This window comes from Xiphophorus maculatus, chromosome 5 (genome assembly GCF_002775205.1).
Source record: "Xiphophorus maculatus strain JP 163 A chromosome 5, X_maculatus-5.0-male, whole genome shotgun sequence".
Classification (NCBI taxonomy): Eukaryota; Metazoa; Chordata; class Actinopteri; order Cyprinodontiformes; family Poeciliidae; genus Xiphophorus; species Xiphophorus maculatus.
Window position 1 is genome coordinate 25,581,940 of NC_036447.1, and position 22,370 is coordinate 25,604,309.

Sequence of the window (22,370 nt, forward strand, 5' to 3'; positions counted from 1 at the left end):
GAATCCTTGAGAAAATACTTGTCTTGTTAGATCTCAGAGCTTCTTTGATCAGTCGATCACAATAATCTTAGAAATGTCTAAACATGCTGCAGGGATCAAGGGAAAAAGCCCTGAGCAAGTTTAAATCTTATTCATTCATAACTTCTTGTTGACTCTGAACACAACAAGAAGACATTTGATCACACAATCAGTCTTTTTTTAACACAAGCGCATGTATTTGGGCTTCAATGATGTGGCTATCAACACATTAATACAGCTGCAGCTAGCATACACAGTACAGTTCATTTTATTATGATAGTAGTTTTTGTTACTTCAAGCAAACTGTACACATGTAACGGAAGTTAAAATGATTATTTATGTACAACCTGTTGTTCATTTGGCATCAGTAAGTCATCACTTATTTTTATGAATAAAAAACACATATTGCTGATAAAACAATGAATTTTCTCCCCCATTAGTTTCAAAAACAGACCTGTGGTCACCTTAAAACTCCCGCGGTATTAAGACATTTGGACCCCACAAGTCTTATACTTTGTGCACGGTCCGACAGGGCAAGTTTGTGTGTGTGTGTGTGTGTGTGTGTGTGTGTGGTTTCAGGAGCTGACGGTCTGACATTTGTCACTGTCCTCTCGAGCATCACACTAACGCTATCAGTACAGATAGTGTACTGATAGCGTTAATGGTGTGACTTTTGACTGTTGACTTCTAGAGCTGGTGCAATGCTCTTACTCTCAAACCTGTTGTTGTTACAGGCAGGATTCATCATACAGCTGAGGTGTTATGCAGAAATAACTGTGAAATGGTTCTGGGGGAAAAAGGAATTTGCAACAGAAAGACTGTTTCTGTGGGTGAGGCGAATCCATCCACTTCCTGTCATTGCCTCGTATCTCTCACCAACGTTTCCTCCTTTTTGGGAAAGTTTGAGAATTCACTCATTAATATATTTTTTTCATCCAGTTCCCAATTGAAAGGTCTTTTTTTGTCAAAACAATTTGTTTCCTGTTTCCAGTTGTGATGCAGTTCCAGATGATGTCTTCTCTATATATATGATGTTACACTTTTTGTTTCATTTGAAACATTTGTTGAATTGTCCTCTTTCCCAGCAATAATAATAATAATAATAATGACAATATGTGTAAAAGGGAAGTTCAAAGCAGAAAGTCCATTCTCTGGGCATTTTGGTCCATCCTAATGTTTACCTGGAGGCTGATTGATAAGCTGCAGGTAATTATAATGAAAAAAGAACAACCTTATGACCACAAGTATGTTTGTACAGCAATAAATATTATTTACCCGGTTTACGTTTATTTACTACGCTGTATAAAGCATTTGAATCATCTTCGGGTTCTGGGTTTTCAGTTCTGAAAAGGAAAAAGAAATGAAAATGCAACATGAAATGCTTTGGCAGAGTAATTTGTGAATACTTGTTTTTCTTTTTCTTGGTAAAGCAAGTCTGTAGAACAAATCCAAAAGAGAAACCCTCCATAATCAGGCTACTCTAAAAGATATATTTCACAAATGTTTTCTCTACACAACACTTTGGCAGCTTAAGGAATCATTGTCTTCTATAATAATTTAAATGTGCTGTTTCTTAATGTTCACCAAGCACGATGTTAACGAGAGCTACTTACCTCTGGCCAAACTTGACAGTAGCGTACTCTACGTTCTGCTCGCCCTCTTCCTCCAGATCAGCTGTGCCGGTTTTACCAGGTTGAAAGTTTTCATACACAGGAGCTCTCTGCTTCCTCAGGAACCGGATGCTGGCGTACTGAAGGTCTTCCTGCGACTTCGACAGGCTGTTTTGGTTCTGCAGGACCAAATGCATTTCACAATCAGTTATAGATTCGCTTGTCAAATGAAGCCGTGCTTCAAACAGTTTACTGTCCACAGAAAACTGTTACTGTTCTAACGTTTCAATGACTAAGATGGCTGCAGCGCCTGTCACTTTAAAAGATACAGCAGGGGAAAATAAGTATTGAGAACATCAACGTCTTACTCAGTTATATCTATAATGAAGCAATGACCCAGCTAATCCACAGACAAACAACAACAAATTAATCCAGAAATAATGTGTAGCAAAGCAAAATGATGCAGGAACATTCTTACTGAAATTTATTAGTTTGTCTGCGGTCCAGTGGGATCGCACTGACCCCGTGTGCGCTGTTACATTTTTTATTTTTTGTGTAGTTTCAGGAACTGACGGTCTGATGGATCAACCTTCCCTGCTGTCTGACTGTGACATTTGCTGCTAAGACCACGAGAGGGTTCATGGACTTGTTTACTTTTATATCTTTGAACATATCGACTCGGTTTGTTACCACCATATTGGTCGATTTTCATTAGAGAAGTACAACTAGAAACAGAGATATAATGTTGATGGCACTAATCTCTTAAAGAAAACCAAGAGGCACTGACTAAATATCAGTTTTTTTTTCATGACATATTCATTGTCACTGCCCCACCAGCCCTGGTGCTTTGCTCCTGGCTCCACTCAGAACTTGCTGACTGTTTTACTGCGTTATTAACAGAAGTCAGGATGTGAAGAGGGGATTATACCAGCCTCTTATTTCCCATCTGACCTGCTCAATGTTGTTGGGGTTTCCTCCAGGCTTAGGCGGTGGTGTTGATGTTCTCCACTTTCTAGTTATTAGAAAAAATAGTTAGTGGTCATTTATTGTTCCTAAAATGACCGCATGGCAACAGTGTCTGTAAAAAGTATTCACCCCCTTTGATATGTTACTCTGATATTGATTTTAAAAATTAATTAAGATCAACAAAATGTTTTTTTTGACAATATATGCCAAATACCTTCCATTATTTATAATGGGTTTAATTCAGGGGTGTCAAACTCCAGTCCTGGAGGGCCGCTGTCCTGCAACTTTTAGATGAGCCTCTGCTGCACCACACCTGAATAGAATAATTAGGTCATTAGCAAGGCTGGGAGAACTGATCTACACAAGGAGGAGGTAATTAAGCCATTTCATTCCAGCGGTTTGTACCTGTGGCACATCTAAAAACTGCAGGACAGGAAACTTGAGGACTGGAGTTTGACACCTGTGGTTTAATTAAACTCCAGGGGATGTTCAGTGCCTTAGAGATTCTTTTTGTATGCATCTCCTGACTTATACTTTCCAATAATTGGAGTGTTCTTTTGTCTTCATGCTGCAACCATTCGAGACACAATCACTCTTTGTGAGACTGCTAGCCCCAATTGGCTGGACCTCTGTTGAATTAAGTCTGTCACTTTAACAGGGTGAATATTAACACAATTGCATTTTGTTTCATGTTTTTAATTTATTGTCATTACTTTCTAGAGATCAGTTTTCACTTTGACATTTAAGGGGTTTGTTTTGTTTTATTTGTGGAAAAAACAACATTTGTTGACCATGATTGATTTGTGCAAGTGTTAAAAAGTTAAAACAACCAGAAGGGTGAATGCATTTTATGGGCACTTTAAATGTAAGAAATGTGAAGATTAAAAAGATTAACTTACCTCGATATTAAGAAGACAAGGAGAAAAATCATGATCAGCAAAATAGAAGCAACAGTCCCAAAGACTATTATCTTTGATTGCCCTGAAAAGAAAACACATTTAGACCTACCAAACTGAAATGTTTAGAGTGATTCTACAATTTAAAATTCTATTCTAGTTTTTGTTCGGGTTAGCCCACAGTTTGCACGATAACTATGCCTAAAAAAGTCATTGGGTGATTTAAACTATAAATATTTACCTGGCACAACAGTCACAGATACAGAGGTGTTATGATGTCCTATCTTGTTCTGGACTTTACAGTAATAGTTCCCACTGTGTTCATTTTGTATGTTGGTGATGGTGAAGTTTTCTCCTGAAGCTTTTTGTGCCTTCTCTCCCTCCTTGTACCAATTAGTACCAATGACCAACAATTAGTTGACTGTTTAATCCTAAAGTAAAGGAGTCAACTTTACCTTTGACTGAGCCAAGAAAACACTGGATTACTGGAAATAATAAAAATACTTAATCTTGTATCTTGTTTCATCAATAACATCTAATAGTTAAATTTGTTCAGGCAACGTACAGAATTAATTAATGTAACTAAATGCAAAGATAGAAGGGTCAGTAGAAAAAACAATATTTATATATATATTTATATATATATATATATATATATATATATATAGATATATATATATACAGTACAGACCAAAAGTTTGGACACACCTTTTAATTCAATGGGTTTTCTTTATTTTCATGACTATTTATAAGGCAATAAATCCCACTTATTAACCTGACAGGGCAGGTTGACCTATGAAGTGAAAACCATTTCAGGTGACGACCTCTTGAAGCTCATCAAGAAAATGCAGAGTGTGTGCAAAGCAGTAATCACAGCAAAAGGTTGCTACTTTGAAGAAACTAGAATATAAGGGGTATTTTCAGTTGTTTTACACTTTTTTGTTTAGTGCATATTTCCACATGTGTTATTCATAGTTTTGATGCCTTCAGTGTGAATCTACAATGTCAATAGTCATGAAAATAAAGGAAACTCATTGAATTAAAAGGTGTGTCCAAACCTTTGGTCTGTACTGTATGTATATATATATATATATATATATATATATATATATATATATATATATACACTGCTCAAAAAATAAAGGTAACACTTAAACAACACAATATAACTCCAAGTAAATCAAACTTCTGTGAAATCAAACTGTCCACTTAGGAAGCAACACTGATTGACAATCAATTTCACCTGCTGTTGTGCAAATGAAATAGACAACAGGTGGAAATTATTGGCAATTAGCAAGACACACTCAATAAAGGAGTGGTTCTGCAGTTGGGACCACAGACCACTTCTCAGTACCTATGCTGTCTGGCTGATGCTTTGGTCAGTTTTGAATGTTGGTAGTGCTTTCACACTTGTGGTAGCATGAGACGGACTCCACAACCCACACAAGTGGCTCAGGTAGTGCAGCTCATCCAGGATGGCACATCAATGCGAGCTGTGGCAAGAAGGTTTGCTGTGTCTGTCAGCGTAGTGTCCAGAGGCTGGAGGCGCTACCAGGAGACAGACCAATACACCAGGAGACGTGGAGGAGGCCGTAGGAGGGCAACAACCCAGCAGCAGGACCGCTACCTCCACCTTTGTGCAAGAAGGAACAGGAGGAGCACTGCCAGAGCCCTGCAAAATGACCTCCAGCAGGCCACAAATGTGCATGTGTCTGCACAAACGGTTAGAAACCGACTCCATGAGGATGGTATGAGGACCCGACGTCCACAGATGGGGGTTGTGCTCACAGCCCAACACCGTGCAGGACGCTTGGCATTTGCCAGAGAACACCAGGATTGGCAAATTCGCCACTGCGCCTTGTGCTCTTCACAGATGAAAGCAGGTTCACACTGAGCACATGTGACAGACGTGACAGAGTCTGGAGACGCTGTGGAGAGCGGTCTGCTGCCTGCAACATCCTTCAGCATGACCAGTTTGGCAGTGGGTCAGTAATGGTGTGGGGTGGCTTTTCTTTGGAGGGCCGCACAGCCCTCCATGTGTTCACCAGAGGTAGCCTGACTGCCATTAGGTACCGAGATGAGATCCTCAGACCCCTTGTGAGACCATATGCTGGTGCGGTTGGCCCTGGGTTCCTCCTAATGCAGAACAATGCTAGACCTCATGTGGCTGGAGTGTGTCAGCAGTTCCTGCAAGATGAAGGCATTGAAGCCATGGACTGGCCAGCCCGTTCCCCAGACCTGAATCCGATTGAGCACATCTGGGACATCATGTCTCGCTCCATCCACCAACGTCACGTTGCACCACAGACTGTCCAGGAGTTGGCGAATGCTTTAGTCCAGGTCTGGGAGAAGATCCCTCAGGAGACCATCCGCCACCTCATCAGGAGCATGCCCAGGCGTTGTAGGGAGGCCACACACAATACTGAGCCTCATTTTGACTTGTTTTAAGGACATTACATTAAAGTTGGATCAGCGTGTAGTGTTATTTCACTTTAATTTTGTGTGTGGCTCCAAATCCAGGCCTCCATTGGTTAATAAATTTGATTTCCATTGATGATTTTTGTGTGATTTTGTTGTCAGCACATTCAACTTTGTACAGAACAAAGTATTCAATGAGAATATTTCTTTCATTCAGATCTAGGATGTGTTATTTGAGTGTTCCCTTTATTTTTTTGAGCAGTGTGTATATATATATAGGAGAAATATTTACCTGCCACAACAGTCACAGATACAGAGGTGTTATGATGTCCTATCTTGTTCTGGACTTTACAGTAATAGTTCCCTCTGTGTTCATTTTGTATGTTGGTGATGGTGAAGTGTTCTCCTGAAGCTTTTTGTGCCTTCTCTCCCTCCTTGTACCAGGTGTAGTTAGCTGCTGGGTTAGCATCACTGCTACATGTCAGAGTCACGGAGCTACCCACCACGATGTCACCAGACGGACTCTGAGACACTGAAGGAGATCTGGGAGCATCTGCAAGAAAAAGTAGGAGTTGTGTTTGTTACTTTTATAATAATGTCAAAATATAAAGTTAATAAGTGGAAGACATTCTTTAATGTGCGACTGCGTACATTTAACATCAACATTGACTATTGAGTTGTTTTGTCCCATCTTGTTTATGGCTGTACAGTAATATTGCCCAGAATCCATCGACTTGATGGAGTCAAAGATAAGATTTTTATTTGATTCCAGGAGTTTGTTGTCTTTTTCCTTGTACCAGGTGTAGTTAGCTGCTGGGTTAGCATCACTGCTGCAGGTCAGAGTCACTGGGTTTCCCTCCTTGATCTCTCCTGAAGGAGTTATGGACACAGAGACGTTTGGGGCATCTGACAAAAACAATAAGTAGACATTTACTAAGCATGAATGAAATGGAAATACATCCTGATATAAAAATAAAAGAAGAAAACTTACAGAGAACATCAAGAAACCGAGATGAAGAGTTACATTCTCCATGCAGGTTCTGAGCCTTGCAAGAGTAGCTTCCTCTGTGCTCAGAGCCGACAGCGAGGACATGAAAAACCTCAGACCCATTAGCAATGATTTTATTCTCCTTGTACCAGGTGTAGTTAGCTGCTGGGTTAGCATCACTAGTACAGGTCAGAGTCACTGGGTTTCCCTCCTCTACTGCTCCAGAGGGTTTCACCGACACAGAACAGTTCTTTGGACCGTCTGAGTGAGGAAACAAAATGATAGACTGAGGTTTGGTTTGAATGTTTCAAACTATATTATAGGATCTATTAAAAGTCTATATCTGATTTTCTAAACTGGTTACCCAGTAAATGAAAGAATAAAACTTAGTCTGACTGTCTAATCGACAGACAGACAATTTTCTGTTTTAATCTGAAAATTAAAAAATCAGACAGGAAAATCTGAGGGCCACACTTGAAACCTAAAAACATTTTCAACTTCCTGTCATGACTTTCTGATTATTCAAGCTAGGATAATTACATCTGAAAGAATTAATTCTTGCAAAATAATTCTTGACAAATCTTTTGTGAAAAAGTAAAAAAAAAATTGAACCTTCAAACGGTTCAACCTTTGCTTCTACAGAACCAACAGTAAGTCTCTATTGTATTCTACTCACATTTCACATTAATATCGATACTTGGAGACGTCCGGCTCCCAAGGTCATTTCCAGCTGCACAGTAATACCTCCCAGAATCAGAGACCTGGATGGAGCTGAAGACTGGTTGTATTTCTGTGCTGACAAGTTGACCATGTTGATCTTCATTCACCCTGTAAATGTTGTATTTAGCTGCTGGATTAGCATCACTGCTGCAGGTCAGAGTCACTTTAGAGCCTTCAACAGTTTCTGAGGGGGTCACTGACAGAACGGTGGTCTGTGGAGCATCTGGAGAAAACGTGAGAATAAAACTTCAGATGAAGCTCATGACTTTGCAACTTGAAGCTCAGAATCCCAAATATCAATAAATTTACAAAAATGTAGAGATAAATGGACTAAACTTGTGGCGTCGCATTCAAAATTTAGCAACAACTGTGAGCATTTATGTAAATGTAATTTATTGGTTTCTTAAGTTCAAAGCTTTTTTACATATTATTGTAATGAGATATTTATGTGCAGCATTTTGAGGAAAGAGATTATTGTAATTTGAAATGTGACTGTAACATTGCAAAATTTATAAAAAGTGAATCACTGTGAATAAATACTTTCAGGCTGCACTGAGAATCTGATGGAAAATATGTGGAAAGAGCAACAGATTAGGGTGATGGGAAAGAGGCTTTTTTTCCCAACAGAAATTGCAAAAATTTACAATGTTTTGAACTTTTGAGAGATGCCTGTCAAATCAGTAACCATGACACATTTCTAGGTTGAATTAAAATATTTTTAGATCTAAACCTGCCAGGTGAATTAATAATTTTTGTTGAACTAAATACATTAAATATTTTCATCAGACAAATACAGAGATACAAACTTACACACTGCAAGAGATGGAACATCCTCATGTCCTCTTATTGCACACTGATATCTGTGTGTGGTATTAAATGAGGACAGGACCAAATTATTGTTATTTTCTTTGTTTGCTTTCCCATCCTCCAACCAGACGTAGGAAACTGAAGGATCCAGCCGACAGTCAATGTGACATGTCAGCTGGATCCTGATTGGATCATTTAATCTGTTTACCTTCACCTGTAGATCTATGTGGACAAAAAAGTTATAATTTTATGAAAATCACACAAGCAGATTTATTTAGAGGTTAAACTGTAATATTTGCAACATCTTAAAACCAAATGACTTAAATTGCAACTGTTACCTCTGACGAATAAAGAGACTCCAGGTGAACCCGTGTATTTTCCACCTTGTTGGTTTGTTATGAACCTGAACCTGTACTCTTTTGAGTCAGTTTGTCTCACATTAAAGATCTTCAGAGAGCAGAAAGTCTTAATGCAACTGTATTCCACACGACCTGAATAATCGGAGTTGTTTTTCAGATCCACATCATCTCCATTAATCACTTTTGTAAACCAAAATGTTTTCACTATAACAATATATTTGTTGCCGTATATGACTGGGTAAATATATTTGCAGCTCATTTCCACCTTTGATCCTTTTAGGGCACAAATGGAAGAACGACTATAAGTCACTCCCCAAATATTCTGACCACAAACATCTGGAAGAAAAAAGACATTAAATAAACATTAAGTAGACTGTTTATGTAAACATATTTTAATGAATCTGAAATACATTTTCAAAATGATAATATCTATCAACTAAAAGCTTTTAACACTTGAAGAATCCCGAGTCTCGTCTACAAAGTGTGAAACACAAAACATTTATGTGCTCTTGACTTTCCACACAAAGTTCAAATCAATAATCAAAGTTAATATCAATAATAAACTAACAGTGAATGTTTATGAAACCATAAGGCGATTCTTTCTGCACCTTTCAACTTGTTGCTGCCACCTAGAAAGAAAACTGGAAAACTTTTTATATTGTAAAAACAACGACTGTACTCTGCATGATGAACAATTAATGTATCAATATATTGTAATATCATCAGTGCTTATTAACAATAATCATCTGGGGCCAGTCCAAGGTTTCATGGGCCTAAAGCAGAATTGACCTTGTGGCCCCTCGTCCTGTGAAGAACATCACCATCATTAACAGGATTCAGTTCAGATCTGGTGGAGAGAGTCGAGTTTAACTGGCTGAATATAAAAGCAATCACAGATTATTGGTTATTAATTGACGAGATGATTAGTGAACAAACTGAACTCAAAGACAAAAAATGTTTAAAACTTCAAGCCTCAAATTGTAACTCCCTGTAACTCCTTGAAATCTTATGTTAAATGGTACACTATATTAAACTGGTTAATCTAATAATGTAGAAAGTATAGAAAACATCTTAATGGTGATTCTTAACCTCAATAAACTAATAGAACAATTTTAGATCCATTGTTTATGTTTTGGCCTCTATTTTAGCCTCAGATTGTCTCTGGCATCATCCATGTGGTGTAGAATAATAACAGCAGCTTTATCATTATAATTATCAATATTATTATAGATGCATCAATGTAAAGCTGAAGAAAGTCTGATGAGGTGATTTACAGTCAGTGGTTCAGTTCTGTGTCTGGAGCTGCAGACGGTGTTTCGACATGATGAGTCTCTTGTTGCTGTTTTCTTTCAAGATCTGACCACAAAGTGACTGTCAGATTAATCCAGGCTGAACAAGTAAACAACATGCTGGCTGTTCAGGATTTAATATCCAATCATATTTTGTTGATCCCAACAAAATGTGAATGGGAGCCAAATTGATCAGATTACCTAAAGATTCAGTTGAACTGGTCCAAAGTTGAAGCCAGTTTGCAGTGAACTCTTTCCACCAAGATCCTGACTGAGTTTACAGCAGTGATGTGAAGAAACAGGCTGCTGTCATTCTGTCTCTGGAGCCTGTTTAGATTTATTTACTGGAGTTTCTTCTTATAAATGTTTTTCTTGTAAACTCTGTGTTTTCATATCCCTCATTTAGACATTTGTCTAAAACTTCCCTCCCAGTAAAAGTTCCTCTTCTACTCTGAAGGAAACCACACGACTTATTTCTTTCTCTGTGTGAACCGAGGAGTCTGTTCTTCCATTAGCTCTGTTATGATGTTCAGAGTAAATGTGTTCACTCCTGTGCACATTATCACTTCGTCTTGCTTTGTTTTTGGATTTAAACATTCATTATGATTTAGTAGGAAATCCTTGCAAGTTTTTGCAAAAGTACAAAAGTGAAGCATCAGGTTCTAAAATGATCTTACTCTGGCCTCAAGGGGAAGAAAACACATAATGTATATTGCATTAGATTGACAGACAACACCAGCTCACAGACACGCAATAATAATTTGGCACCAGCACAGCCTGTGTTGTACAGGGGAAAATCCAATTGTTTTTTTTACTTTTGTTGTGCTTTGCATGTTTAGATCGTTTTTGGGTTTGTTGTTTCTGTTTGTTTTTTTCCCTTTAACAATCCAAGCGCACTGGACTGAAGGTGGTTCTCTAAGGAGGCGGAGCGCACTAATTGGCCGCACATACAGGTGTCAGCAGAGGCTGATTGAGGCCGGAATAAAAGGAGCCTGGATGGAAGAGGAAGAGAGGACTGATTCTGTAGGCTACGGAGACTGGCACGCTGCAGAGTGAGGGGCAGACGGAACCCGTACGTCAGGCACAGAACACCGGGAGTTGAACAGACGGTCCAGTACAGAGGACCTCTGCCCTGATCCTGTAAGTAGTGTAGTGCCCAATGTCGATCAGAGAGTATTGGCAGGAAATATGTCTTCCGGCGGAGATTTGGAGCGGGATGCTGACGCTTTCCTGCTCTTTCTGTTAGTTGGATTGGGCCGAAGAGTGGAGCGGTGCTGGAGCGTCACGCAGTCAGCTGTGGATCGGCAAAAGAGAGCGCTGCAGACGGATCGTCTCTACCAGGAGCAGCATAAGAAGCGGAACCCAACCCGTGGCCTCTAATTGGTGACTTTTGTTTAAGGACAATTATTGATTCCTGGATTTTATGGAGGAAAAAGGGGATGGTTTTAATGTGTCACTATTAGAGTGACTTTCTTCTAATAAAATACGTTGCGCTTGATTGCTTTGCTATTTTGTTATTGAGTTGTTTGCTTCCGCTTGTATCAAAGACAGAGTTTGGGGGCCATATTGGCCACACCAGCATGCAGTGTCACACGTTCACACCACTGCATGCTGCACCGCTGTTGCCTGGGCGGTTACTTTTACACATGTACACTAGCATAAGAACACAGACACCCACGCTTCACTTGGTGTACTTGTCATCTCTATATTTGTCAAACTAAGATGAACATTTCTTATTTATCTTGAATGTACATGTAACACTGACTTTAACTTTTGACTTATTCATGTTCTTCAAAAAGCATTAAATGATTTACTTTTTCCAAAAGAATTCAACAACATTAATAATTTTAGCTGAAAATGTTTTCATCGTGTCGTTTCTTCATTAAGCTCCTTGCAACACGACAAAGATCTAATCTAAAATGTGAAACGTTTAGAGGAAGCTCATGCAGTGAATTTTAAAGGTGTTTGACTTTAATCATCCATCCAGTCAGAGCTTTTAAAATATTAGCAAAGACGACTGACATAAATAAAATCTATCTTTGGAATTGTCTAAAAATATATATATATATAAAAATCTCTCAGGACTTTTTAAAGATTTAAAAAAGTATTTTCATATTATTCATAACCTTTATTCATTCTTAACTTTACAAAACACACATTAATAAATATATCGTAAGCAATACATATTTTTCCCCTTAAATCATTTTGTCTAGACGCTTTAAATTCTGATTTCTTTCCTACTTCATAAAACCTGAAATCCAAATGCAGGCTGTTTGAGGTGGAAGATAAAGTTTCCTGCTCATTACCTGCTGCCATGAGAAGGACGATAACTCCACGGATCGCTGCTGAGAAACTCATAGCTGCTCCTTTCTTCTCTTTAAATGAACTAAAAAGGCAGAAACTCTACTTTAGTCTGCAGAGCAAAGTAACAGGCAGTTTTTTTCCCACAGAACTTTATGAAAATGGCATAAAGAAGTTGTTATGAGTTCAGTTTCCTTCCTCTTATCATCTGAAGGTGTGAGCAGCTAATGACAGAACATGATGGCAGCAGATGAGCTGTTGATAAACAGGAACACTAAAAATATTCTGCTGTGTAATTCAACATTGATGTAGAGAAAACAAGAAATGCCTTAAGTTCAGTTTTTATAGTTGAACAATGTTTTTTGTTTTTACATGGATTTCTCTAAAATCATTCTTTATGTGGCCCAAATTGTGTAGAATTTTAAAAGCAGAAATCTTATCAATGGAAAGTTGAAAATAGAAAATAAAACACGGTTCAGCAGAGAAACATTTTGGATAAAGCATGATGCAGCTGAAATAGTTTTGCTCTGACTTGACGTGGATAAAAGTTTGTTTGAGTTGTAGCACAAGGAAATAGGAAGCTGTGGATCCAGGAAGTTCCTAAGAAGAGCGTCAGAAGGCAGGAGAAACATCAGACGATCACTAACTGCTCTGATATCAGTATTTCTATTAATGATACAGTTTGTAAAAAGTGTGAGGGAAAAAAACGATGTTGCAGATATTGATGTCCTTTTACTCACTGAATTTTATTTAAATATAATTTGGTCTGGATGGCAACTAAATATTACACCGTTTTCCCCGTCAGTCAATGTTGCTCTTTGCACCTGCCGCGCTGACGTCACAACCGCATGCGCAAATGCGGCTCTCTTTTTTCCGCTTTGAGTTACCATGACAGCTAGAAAAGACAAAGTCTTATTTCAGACGCAAATAAAACAATACTATGAACATTGCTGTCTTCCTAATATAATGGGCTTTAAAGTTTTCATGGATTTCCAAACGATCCTGAATTAAGAAGATGGTGGCTTGTAAATATTCGTCGCTATCAGTTAAAGCTAACACAGCAAAGTTTACAGCCTTCACTTCACTCCGGATCAACTTCTTCAGCCTAAAGCAGAAGGTAAAGGAGCCTCCTGTGTTATTTCCATGGAATCACTTCTGTATTCAGCCTGAATGATCGAGATTATGGGATCGAGAGAGCAGACCAGAGCCAGACAGCTGAGCTACTGATCTGCCTGTACACACTGCTGGAAACACCGTCCTGCTTCACAAGAAGCATGCAAAACTAATAAAGCTAAATAACACGGAGACCTTAAGGAACACGGCCATATTTTTCTAAAAGCAACAACTTTGAACCTGAACAGTCAGCTGAACTAGAACCCCGACACCAGAGCTGCTCTACTGTTAAGCTATGGGCTTGTTGTTCCTCAGGCTTCAGGAGCAAAACGTCTGAACCGTAAAATCCCCGTTACTTGGTCTCTGACACTAACGACAATAAACCACGTAATATACTTGAAAACAAGGTAAAAACATTGTCCGTTAGAATGGATGAAAAATGTTTAGATACTTAAATAGCACATTTTTACAAGACAAATGTCTAGCATAAGCTAAAGCTAATGTTAGCCACAAAGTTTAAAGAAAGTAAAACTTACCTTCGTATCTGTGTATAACGAGGCGAACATCTTAAAATCTTTCTCCAGCTTATTGTCGGGGCTTCGGATCGATGTTCATCATTAATTGTTACCTTGGACAAGCCCTGCAAATACCCAGTGTAAAGAGCCTTTTTCAATAGATGGGAAAAGATTGAGCCGCTTTTCCCTGAAAGCGGAAGCTGAGGTGCAAAGAGCCAGTTACAGTTTAACATGCTCTGTTGAGAAATACTCTAAAAAGTGAAAGACCCAGATTGAAAAGGTCACGTCACACAGGAAACAGGATTCCTCCATTGCCATAGAGGCGCTATAGAGACAGAGAATGTAATGCCTTAGACAGCACCGGATGCCACCACCAAGGAGGAAAACACACTGGAAAATCCCAGCTGCAGAGAAAATACAGAAAACAAATGTTAGAAATGACGATTCCTATCTCTGCTCCCACAAATCCCCAAATCTGAGCCATTAGACCAACCAGCCACGGATATGGCAGGCAGTTTTAAGATGTAATCAGTTTCCTCTGACTATCTGGAATGTGACTACAAATATCCAAGGATGAGTTTTAGACACAACTGTATTTTATACCTGGCATTTTAAGATATCTACATTCATATTCTGACTAGGAAGAAAAATGAAAGATGTTTTGACAAAACAAAATGCCTTTCAAAATATCTTCCATGACGTCACCAGGTTTATTTGAAGGGTCCGACATCCGTAATCACTATTTATGTTGATCGTAACTGTTACTGGTCAAAATGGCATTTTTACATAGCTGTGGTGACGTCACCAAGCTGTCCAAACAGCTGCCTGAAGAATTTTGGAGGTCCTGCAAAAAACTGTCAGAAAATGCCACAAAAAAAAAATACAAAGAGCTGTTAACGTGAACTTCATAAACTTAAAGACTTTCAGAAATCTGCCAAGAGTTTCCAACTTAAAACGGCTTTGAAGAACCAAAGGTTCTACTGCCGCCCCATTCCCAAGCTAAAACTGGAGCATTTCCAAAATGCTTTGCCATTGAGATTTTTAAATTCTAAGTAAACTTGGGATGTTTTGTCTAGACAGAATAATTATTCAAAATATCTGAAATAGAAAAGCCACCTAGATTAAAAAGCGTTCCAGACATCTCCAAATCATTCAGACATAATTTAATTTTCAATAGTTGAATCTTATGTCTCCTATATACAAATTCATTTAATATATGTTGAATTCTGGTGTCATTTAAGATGTACTTAATCAGAATTATCAGAACAAAAAAGTGAGATTTCTTGAATTTACATCTTAATGGTAATTCTGATATCATTTATACAAGTCAGAATATAATTAGAAATATCTCAAATACGCATTTTATCTAGTCAATATATAATCAGAGATATCTTAATTGTTATATCCGGTGATAAACTAATTTGAAATCTGGAATGTGAGTGTGATGATGCAGATTTTATGTTAAGACGGCCTGCCGCACAAAGCATGCCTGAACAGTTCTTTCCCGCCAAACCTGCAGAGGCAAGAAGGACAGAGCACAAAGAGCTTGATTAAAAAAAAATAAATAAATAATAGCAGCTTTCCTGCAGCCAGCAGACTCGCTTCTCCGGTTGCTTAATAAAAACTAACCAGATCCAAACTCCCGGTGATACATAAAACAAATATTAGCAGAGCTAGTTTCTGTAGCAGAGCTAGTTTCTGTAGCAGAGCTAGTTTCTGTAGCAGAGCGTTTAGCAGACGTTACAAACCGATCAGGCGATAAACGCAGAACAGAGACAGACGGCGTCCAGCTCAACCTGCTGCCGTCTGATTACCTGCAACAAAACAAAGCAACTTTATGGAAACATGGAAGGAGAATCAAAGTCAAGAAGTTGGGTCACATACCAGCTCCGGTCCAGATGAAGACACAGGAAGAGAAACACGACAGGATGACCAATAAAAGTTTATCTATTCTAAATGAAGGCTTCAGAGAAACTGGAATGAGACTGGAGCCTGTAGTAGAGGGAGGTGAACGGGGCGGGAAGGGAAGGCTCAGGTTTCCACTTCTTGGAGTTTTTGGTGGGTGGCATCAATCTGCTGTGCAAGTGGACTCTGACCCGGGTCTGTTTTATGGATCTGTAAGAAGTGAACGTACAGCCGGATCGGAACCGGTCCAGAATCAGTTTGCTGTCTGACCATGAGTCCATTCTGCTAATGGAGGATAACTGCCTCGTTAGCAAGCCTGTGTTATGGTGAGTTATATGCAGGACCTTAACTAGGTTTTTGGATCAAAGAATGTATTTATTTCTGGTGACTAATGTTGAATTTGAAGGCTATAAGAGGCTTCTGGACAAAACAGTGATTTGTTGCAGAGTGTGCAGAGCATTGTAAGAGTATCGGGTTGAGAAACAGGAAAAAAATAAATTAATACTCCCCCTATTTTTGAATCAGAATTGATCTTGTCTTTTGTCTTCGTTTTTTTCTTTTTTTCCCTCTTATGTATATAGACGTGTTTGTTGTGATCATGTATCTTCTCGCCAGTGTGGGCGCTCTCGTGTCTCTGTGGGTCTAACAGGGAGAACGAGTTTCCTGGCTCTGCGCATGCGCGGCTCAGAATAAACGAGCTCTTGCCAGAGTAACGTTGCATCAACTTGTTTCCTCTGTGATCCACAGATTCTTCTGCCTGTGCATCACTGGCTCAGATTCTCCTAGATCTGGTGCCGGTAACATAAGCAAACAAAGATGTAAAAAAACAAAGAGCTCTCAGTATCTGAGACTCGAGAACTACTGTTCATGATAAAGAGATGTTCAAGAGAATCGGACTGTTCGTGAACGTCACATATTTTCATTAGAAAACAGCTTATTCCAGTTTTCCCAGACTGGTTCCCTTTAAGTCAGCCCTACTTTGTACCACTATGGGTCCCACAGTGACTCCAGGAGGGGCTTTAACTAAACCACTTCTAAACCTCAGCATGTGCTTTTAAATAATTACAAGTTTCAGGAATCAGAAACTTGTATTATAAACTGAAGGAGGCTGACCAAACAAAAACTCCCAGATATAACTGATTGATTATGAAAAGAAAAATGAAGATTTATTAAAAGCAAAATGCAGATATAAAAACAGCAACACTTCAAAACAAACTTTAATTAAAGCAACAACCAACAAAACCATATTTTTATCAACGTTCTAAGCTTTAATATGAGCAGATAAACATGACCAACATATAATTAGGGATTAGATATGAAGATATTAAAATACAGTAGGAGAGTACAGTCTCTGCAGGTGTTGATGCTGCGCTCTGTTACAACCTTATATGGACTTCCTCTCTGCTTCTTCTGGTTTCACTCCAACCGTCTCCTTGGTTACGGGTCGTGGTAAACTGGGTTCATGACTCCTCTATGGTTGACCTTGACTGGTTCCAGGTGAATCTTCTCTGTGACCTCTGCTGGACGTGAACTGAAGCAGCTGCATCCAAATAGTCTGAAGGACAGAGGGCTGACCTCTGACCTTTCAGCTTCTTTATGCAGCACAAGCTGGTATTGTTGTGATTCTTTAACATTTCATAACAGTTTACAATTCTTCTCACTACCTGCAGTCTTTATAACTCAGAGACTCAATATGTACAAACAGTATTTATTTTGTGTTATTTTTATGGTTATATTTTTGCAAATAAATTTTTTACCTTCATTTTGGTGAAATGCAGCATTGGATATTTTTAGTTTTTCTGTCCGACTCTTTTTTTTATGTACAGTAATTGAATGACAACAATGCACCAAAAGCAGATTGGTTAATTACAGATCAATGCATTGATCAATGATCGATCAATCCATACTCACTCTGTGATCTCAATAGCATTTCTCATCTCCATCATTTCTACAGGATCAGATAGTTTTGTGTTTTTTTTCATAGTTTTCAGGGTTCTGGATAAAAAACAAAAAATACAAAAACAAAAGTTTCAAAATGCAGAAAATCAAGAAGAACATAAACATTTGACCCAACTGATGAAATGTTCCTACAGATTTACCTTCTAAAAGTAATCAGGACAAGCATAGAAATCAGGATCAATAGAGCCAACCTGCAGGTGATCGTTGACATTGGTTGACCTAAAATATTAGAAGAAACAAGAATATTAATATTGATCTGATATTGATCCAACAAATGAGTCTTCCTGGAAGACAAGTCTTCATGATTTCCTTAACAAAGTTCATTGTTCAAATTATTATTATTGCTTTGTTTGTTTAGTTTCTTGCAAGCTAATCCAGTCATTTGAATTCTTGCTATGAAATGTGATAAATTAGTTAATTTCTAATCATTAATTTCTGGCTTCCTCTCTATTGATATTAGAGAAAAAATATGTTTTTCTATTGTTTGTTTTTTGAATGATTTGCGGTTTCACCTCTAAAAGTACTTCAGAGACAGAAGACGAGATTATGTAGACTTCAGGCTTAAATAAAGTAAAATCAAAACAATTAGTTGACTGTTTTATCCTAAAGTAAAGGAGTCAACTTTACCTTTGACTGAGCCAAGAAAACACTGGATTACTGGAAATAATAAAAATACTTAATCTTGTATCTTGTTTCACCAATAACATGTGATAGTTAAATTTGCTCAGGCAACGTACAGAATTAATTAATGTAACTAAATGCAAAGATAGAAGGGTCAGTAGAAAAAACAATATTTTCAATAAATGATATATACAGTATATATATATATATATATATATATATATATATATATATATATATATATATATATATATATATATATATATATATATATATATATATATATACTGTACACAGATACACACATATAGGAGAAATATTTACCTGGCACAACAGTCACAGATACAGAGGTGTTATGATGTCCTATCTTGTTCTGGACTTTACAGTAATAGTTCCCTCTGTGTTCATTTTGTATGTTGGTGATGGTGAAGTGTTCTCCTGAAGCTTTTTGTGCCTTCTCTCCCTCCTTGTACCAGGTGTAGTTAGCTGCTGGGTTAGCATCACTGCTACATGTCAGAGTCACGGAGCTACCCACCACGATGTCACCAGACGGACTCTGAGACACTGAAGGAGATCTGGGAGCATCTGCAAGAAAAAGTAGGAGTTGTGTTTGTTACTTTTATAATAATGTCAAAATATAAAGTTAATAAGTGGAAGACATTCTTTAATGTGCGACTGCGTACATTTAACATCAACATTGACTGTTGAGTTGTTTTGTCCCATCTTGTTTATGGCTGTACAGTAATATTGCCCAGAATCCATCGACTTGATGGAGTCGAAGGTCAGATTTTTATTTGATTCCAGGAGTTTGTGGTTTTTTTCCCTGTACCAGGTGTAGTTAGCTGCTTGGTTAGCATTACTAGTACAGGTCAGAGTCCAGATGTCCAGAGTCAACTTCCTGTCATGACTTTCTGATTAGTCAAGCTAGGATAATTACATCTGCAAGAATTAATTCTTGCAAAAATAATTCTTGACAAATCTTTTGTGAAAAAGTTAAAGAAAATGTTGAACCTTCAAACGGTTCAACCTTTGCTTCTACAGAACCAACAGTAAGTCTCTATTGTATTCTACTCACATTTCACATTAATATCGATACTTGGAGACGTCCGGCTCCCAAGGTCATTTCCAGCTGCACAGTAATACCTCCCAGAATCAGAGACCTGGATGGAGCTGAAGACTGGTTGTATTTCTGTGCTGACAAGTTGACCATGTTGATCTTCATTCACCCTGTAAATGTTGTATTTAGCTGCTGGATTAGCATCACTGCTGCAGGTCAGAGTCACTTTAGAGCCTTCAACAGTTTCTGAGGGGGTCACTGACAGAACGGTGGTCTGTGGAGCATCTGGAGAAAACGTGAGAATAAAACTTCAGATGAAGCTCATGACTTTGCAACTTGAAGCTCAGAATCCCAAATATGAATAAATTTACAAAAATGTAGAGATAAATGGACTAAACTTGTGGCGTCGCATTCGAAATTTAGCAACAACTGTGAGCATTTATGTAAATGTAATTTATTGGTTTCTTAATTTCAAAGCTTTTTTACATATTATTGTAATGAGATATTTATGTGCAGCATTTTGAGGAAAGAGATTATTGTAATTTGAAATGTGACTGTAACGTTGCAACATTTAGAAAAAGTGAATCACTGTGAATAAATACTTTCAGGCTGCACTGAGAATCTGATGGAAAATATGTGGAAAGAGCAACAGATTAGGGTGATGGGAAAGAGGCTTTTTTTCCCAACAGAAATTGCAAAAATTTACAATGTTTTGAACTTTTGAGAGATGCCTGTCAAATCAGTAACCATGACACATTTCTAGGTTGAATTAAAAATATTTTCAGATCTAAACCTGCCAGGTGAATTAATTATTTTTCTGTTGAACTAAATACTTTAAATATTTTCATGAGACAAATACAGAGATACAAACTTACACACTGCAGGAGATGGAACATCCTCATGTCCTCTTATTGCACACTGATATCTGTGTGTGGTATTAAATGAGGACAGGACCAAATTATTGTTATTTTCTTTGTTTGCTTTCCCATCCTCCAACCAGACGTAGGAAACTGAAGGATCCAGCTGACAGTCAGTGTGACATGTCAGCTGGATCCTGATTGGATCATTTAATCTGTTTACCTTCACCTGTAGATCTATGTGGACAAAAAAGTTATAATTTTATGAAAATCACACAAATAGATTTATTTAGAGGTTAAACTGTAATATTTGCAACATCTTAAAACCAAATGACTTAAATTTCAACTGTTACCTCTGACAGATAAAGAGACTCCAGGTGAACCCATGTATTTTCCACCTTGTTGGTTTGTTATGAAGCTGAACCTGTACTCTTTTGAGTCAGTTTGACTCACATTAAAGATCTTCAGAGAGCAGAAAGTGTTAATGCAACTGTATCCCACACGACCTGAATAATCTGTGTCGTCTTTCAGATCCACAAAATCTCCATTAATCACTTTTGTAAACCAAACTGTTTTCACTATAACAATATTTATGTTGTTGTATTTGGCTGGGTAAATATATTTGCAGCTCATTTCCACCTTTGATCCTTTTAGGGCACAAATGGAAGAACGACTATAAGTCACTCCCCAAATATTCTGACCACAAACATCTGGAAGAAAAAAGACATTAAATAAACATTAAGTAGACTGTTTATGTAAACATATTTTAATGATTCTGAAATACATTTTCAAAATGATAATATCTATCAACTAAAAGCTTTTAACACTTGAAGAATCCCGAGTCTCGTCTACAAAGTGTGAAACACAAAACATTTATGTGCTCTTGACTTTCCACACAAAGTTCAAATCAATAATCAAAGTTAATATCAATAATAAACTAACAGTGAATGTTTATGAAACCATAAGGCGATTCTTTCTGCACCTTTCAACTTGTTGCTGCCACCTAGAAAGAAAACTGGAAAACTTTTTATATTGTAAAAACAACGACTGTACTCTGCATGATGAACAATTAATGTATCAATATATTGTAATATCATCAGTGCTTATTAACAATAATCATCTAGGGCCAGTCCAAGGTTTCATGGGCCTAAAGCAGAATTGACCTTGTGGCCCCTCGTCCTGTGAAGAACATCACCATCATTAACAAGATTCAGTTCAGATCTGGTGGAGAGAGTCGAGTTTAACTGGCTGAATATAAAAGCAATCACAGATTATTGGTTATTAATTGACAAGATGATTAGTGAACAAACTGAACTCAAAGACAAAAAATGTTTAAAACTTCAAACCTCAAATTGTAACTCCCTGTAATTCCTTGAAATCTTATGTTAAATGGTACACTATATTAAATTGGTTAATCTAATAATGTAGAAAGTATAGAAAACATCTTAATGGTGATTCTTAACCTCAATAAACTAATAGAACAATTTTAGATCCATTGTTTATGTTTTGGCCTCTATTTTAGCCTCAGATTGTCTCTGGCATCATCCATGTGGTGTAAAATAATAACAGCAGCTTTATCATTATAATTATCAATATTATTATAGATGCATCAATGTAAAGCTGAAGAAAGTCTGATGAGGTGATTTACAGTCAGTGGTTCAGTTCTGTGTCTGGAGCTGCAGACGGTGTTTCGACATGATGAGTCTCTTGTTGCTGTTTTCTTTCAAGATCTGACCACAAAGTGACTGTCAGATTAATCCAGGCTGAACAAGTAAACAACATGCTGCACTGTTAGACCTTTTATTGTAATTTTACAGTAACTTACTGGCAACACTGTTGCCAGCAAGTTACTGTAATTACCATTCTACAGTACCTTTACTGTTATGATATTTCACAGTTAATTTTTACTGTGAGTGTGCTTTACAGTTATGACTGCTTTACTGTAAATGTATTTTATAGGAAAGCTGGTCT

General features: G+C 37.7%; 2 protein-coding genes across 2 annotated transcripts; both read right to left on the reverse strand.

Annotated features, from left to right (window-relative positions):
- Window positions 1-121: 121 nt before the first annotated feature.
- Window positions 122-14,051, reverse strand: LOC111608725 (B-cell receptor CD22-like). The gene is made up of 12 exons (XM_023334658.1): window positions 14,022-14,051; window positions 12,378-12,457; window positions 8,762-9,118; window positions 8,427-8,645; window positions 7,573-7,839; window positions 6,900-7,157; window positions 6,560-6,814; window positions 6,201-6,461; window positions 3,494-3,575; window positions 2,580-2,640; window positions 1,632-1,807; window positions 122-1,361 (listed from the first exon to the last, which is right to left on the reverse strand). Exons 2-12 carry the CDS (start codon window positions 12,427-12,429, stop codon window positions 1,286-1,288), a joined length of 2,064 nt encoding a protein of 687 aa, XP_023190426.1. The 5' UTR covers window positions 12,430-12,457; window positions 14,022-14,051; the 3' UTR covers window positions 122-1,285.
- A 3,662-nt stretch (window positions 14,052-17,713) lies between these two features.
- Window positions 17,714-20,786, reverse strand: LOC111608683 (B-cell receptor CD22-like). The gene is made up of 6 exons (XM_023334402.1): window positions 20,753-20,786; window positions 20,418-20,636; window positions 19,561-19,827; window positions 18,810-19,070; window positions 18,005-18,083; window positions 17,714-17,900 (listed from the first exon to the last, which is right to left on the reverse strand). The coding sequence occupies exons 1-6, from the start codon at window positions 20,784-20,786 to the stop codon at window positions 17,813-17,815; spliced, it is 948 nt and encodes a 315-aa protein (XP_023190170.1). The 3' UTR covers window positions 17,714-17,812.
- Window positions 20,787-22,370: the final 1,584 nt, after the last annotated feature.

Bases quoted from the DNA above. Each gene is read 5' to 3' on its own strand.
- LOC111608725 (XM_023334658.1), bottom strand. From the start codon at position 12,429: ATGAGTTTCTCAGCAGCGATCCGTGGAGTTATCGTCCTTCTCATGGCA. The intron at 3,576-6,200 runs GTAAATATTTCT...TTTTCTTTTCAG, and splicing joins ATCTGTGACTGTTGTGGCAG to GGCAATCAAAGATAATAGTC. The intron at 1,808-2,579 runs GTCAGATGGGAA...TTGGTCCTGCAG, and splicing joins ACCCCAACAACATTGAGCAG to AACCAAAACAGCCTGTCGAA.
- LOC111608683 (XM_023334402.1), bottom strand. From the start codon at position 20,786: ATGGGTTCACCTGGAGTCTCTTTATCTGTCAGAG. The intron at 20,637-20,752 runs GTAACAGTTGAA...TTGTCCACATAG, and splicing joins AGTCTCTTTATCTGTCAGAG to ATCTACAGGTGAAGGTAAAC. The intron at 17,901-18,004 runs GTAAATCTGTAG...TTTTTTATCCAG, and splicing joins GTCCTGATTACTTTTAGAAG to AACCCTGAAAACTATGAAAA.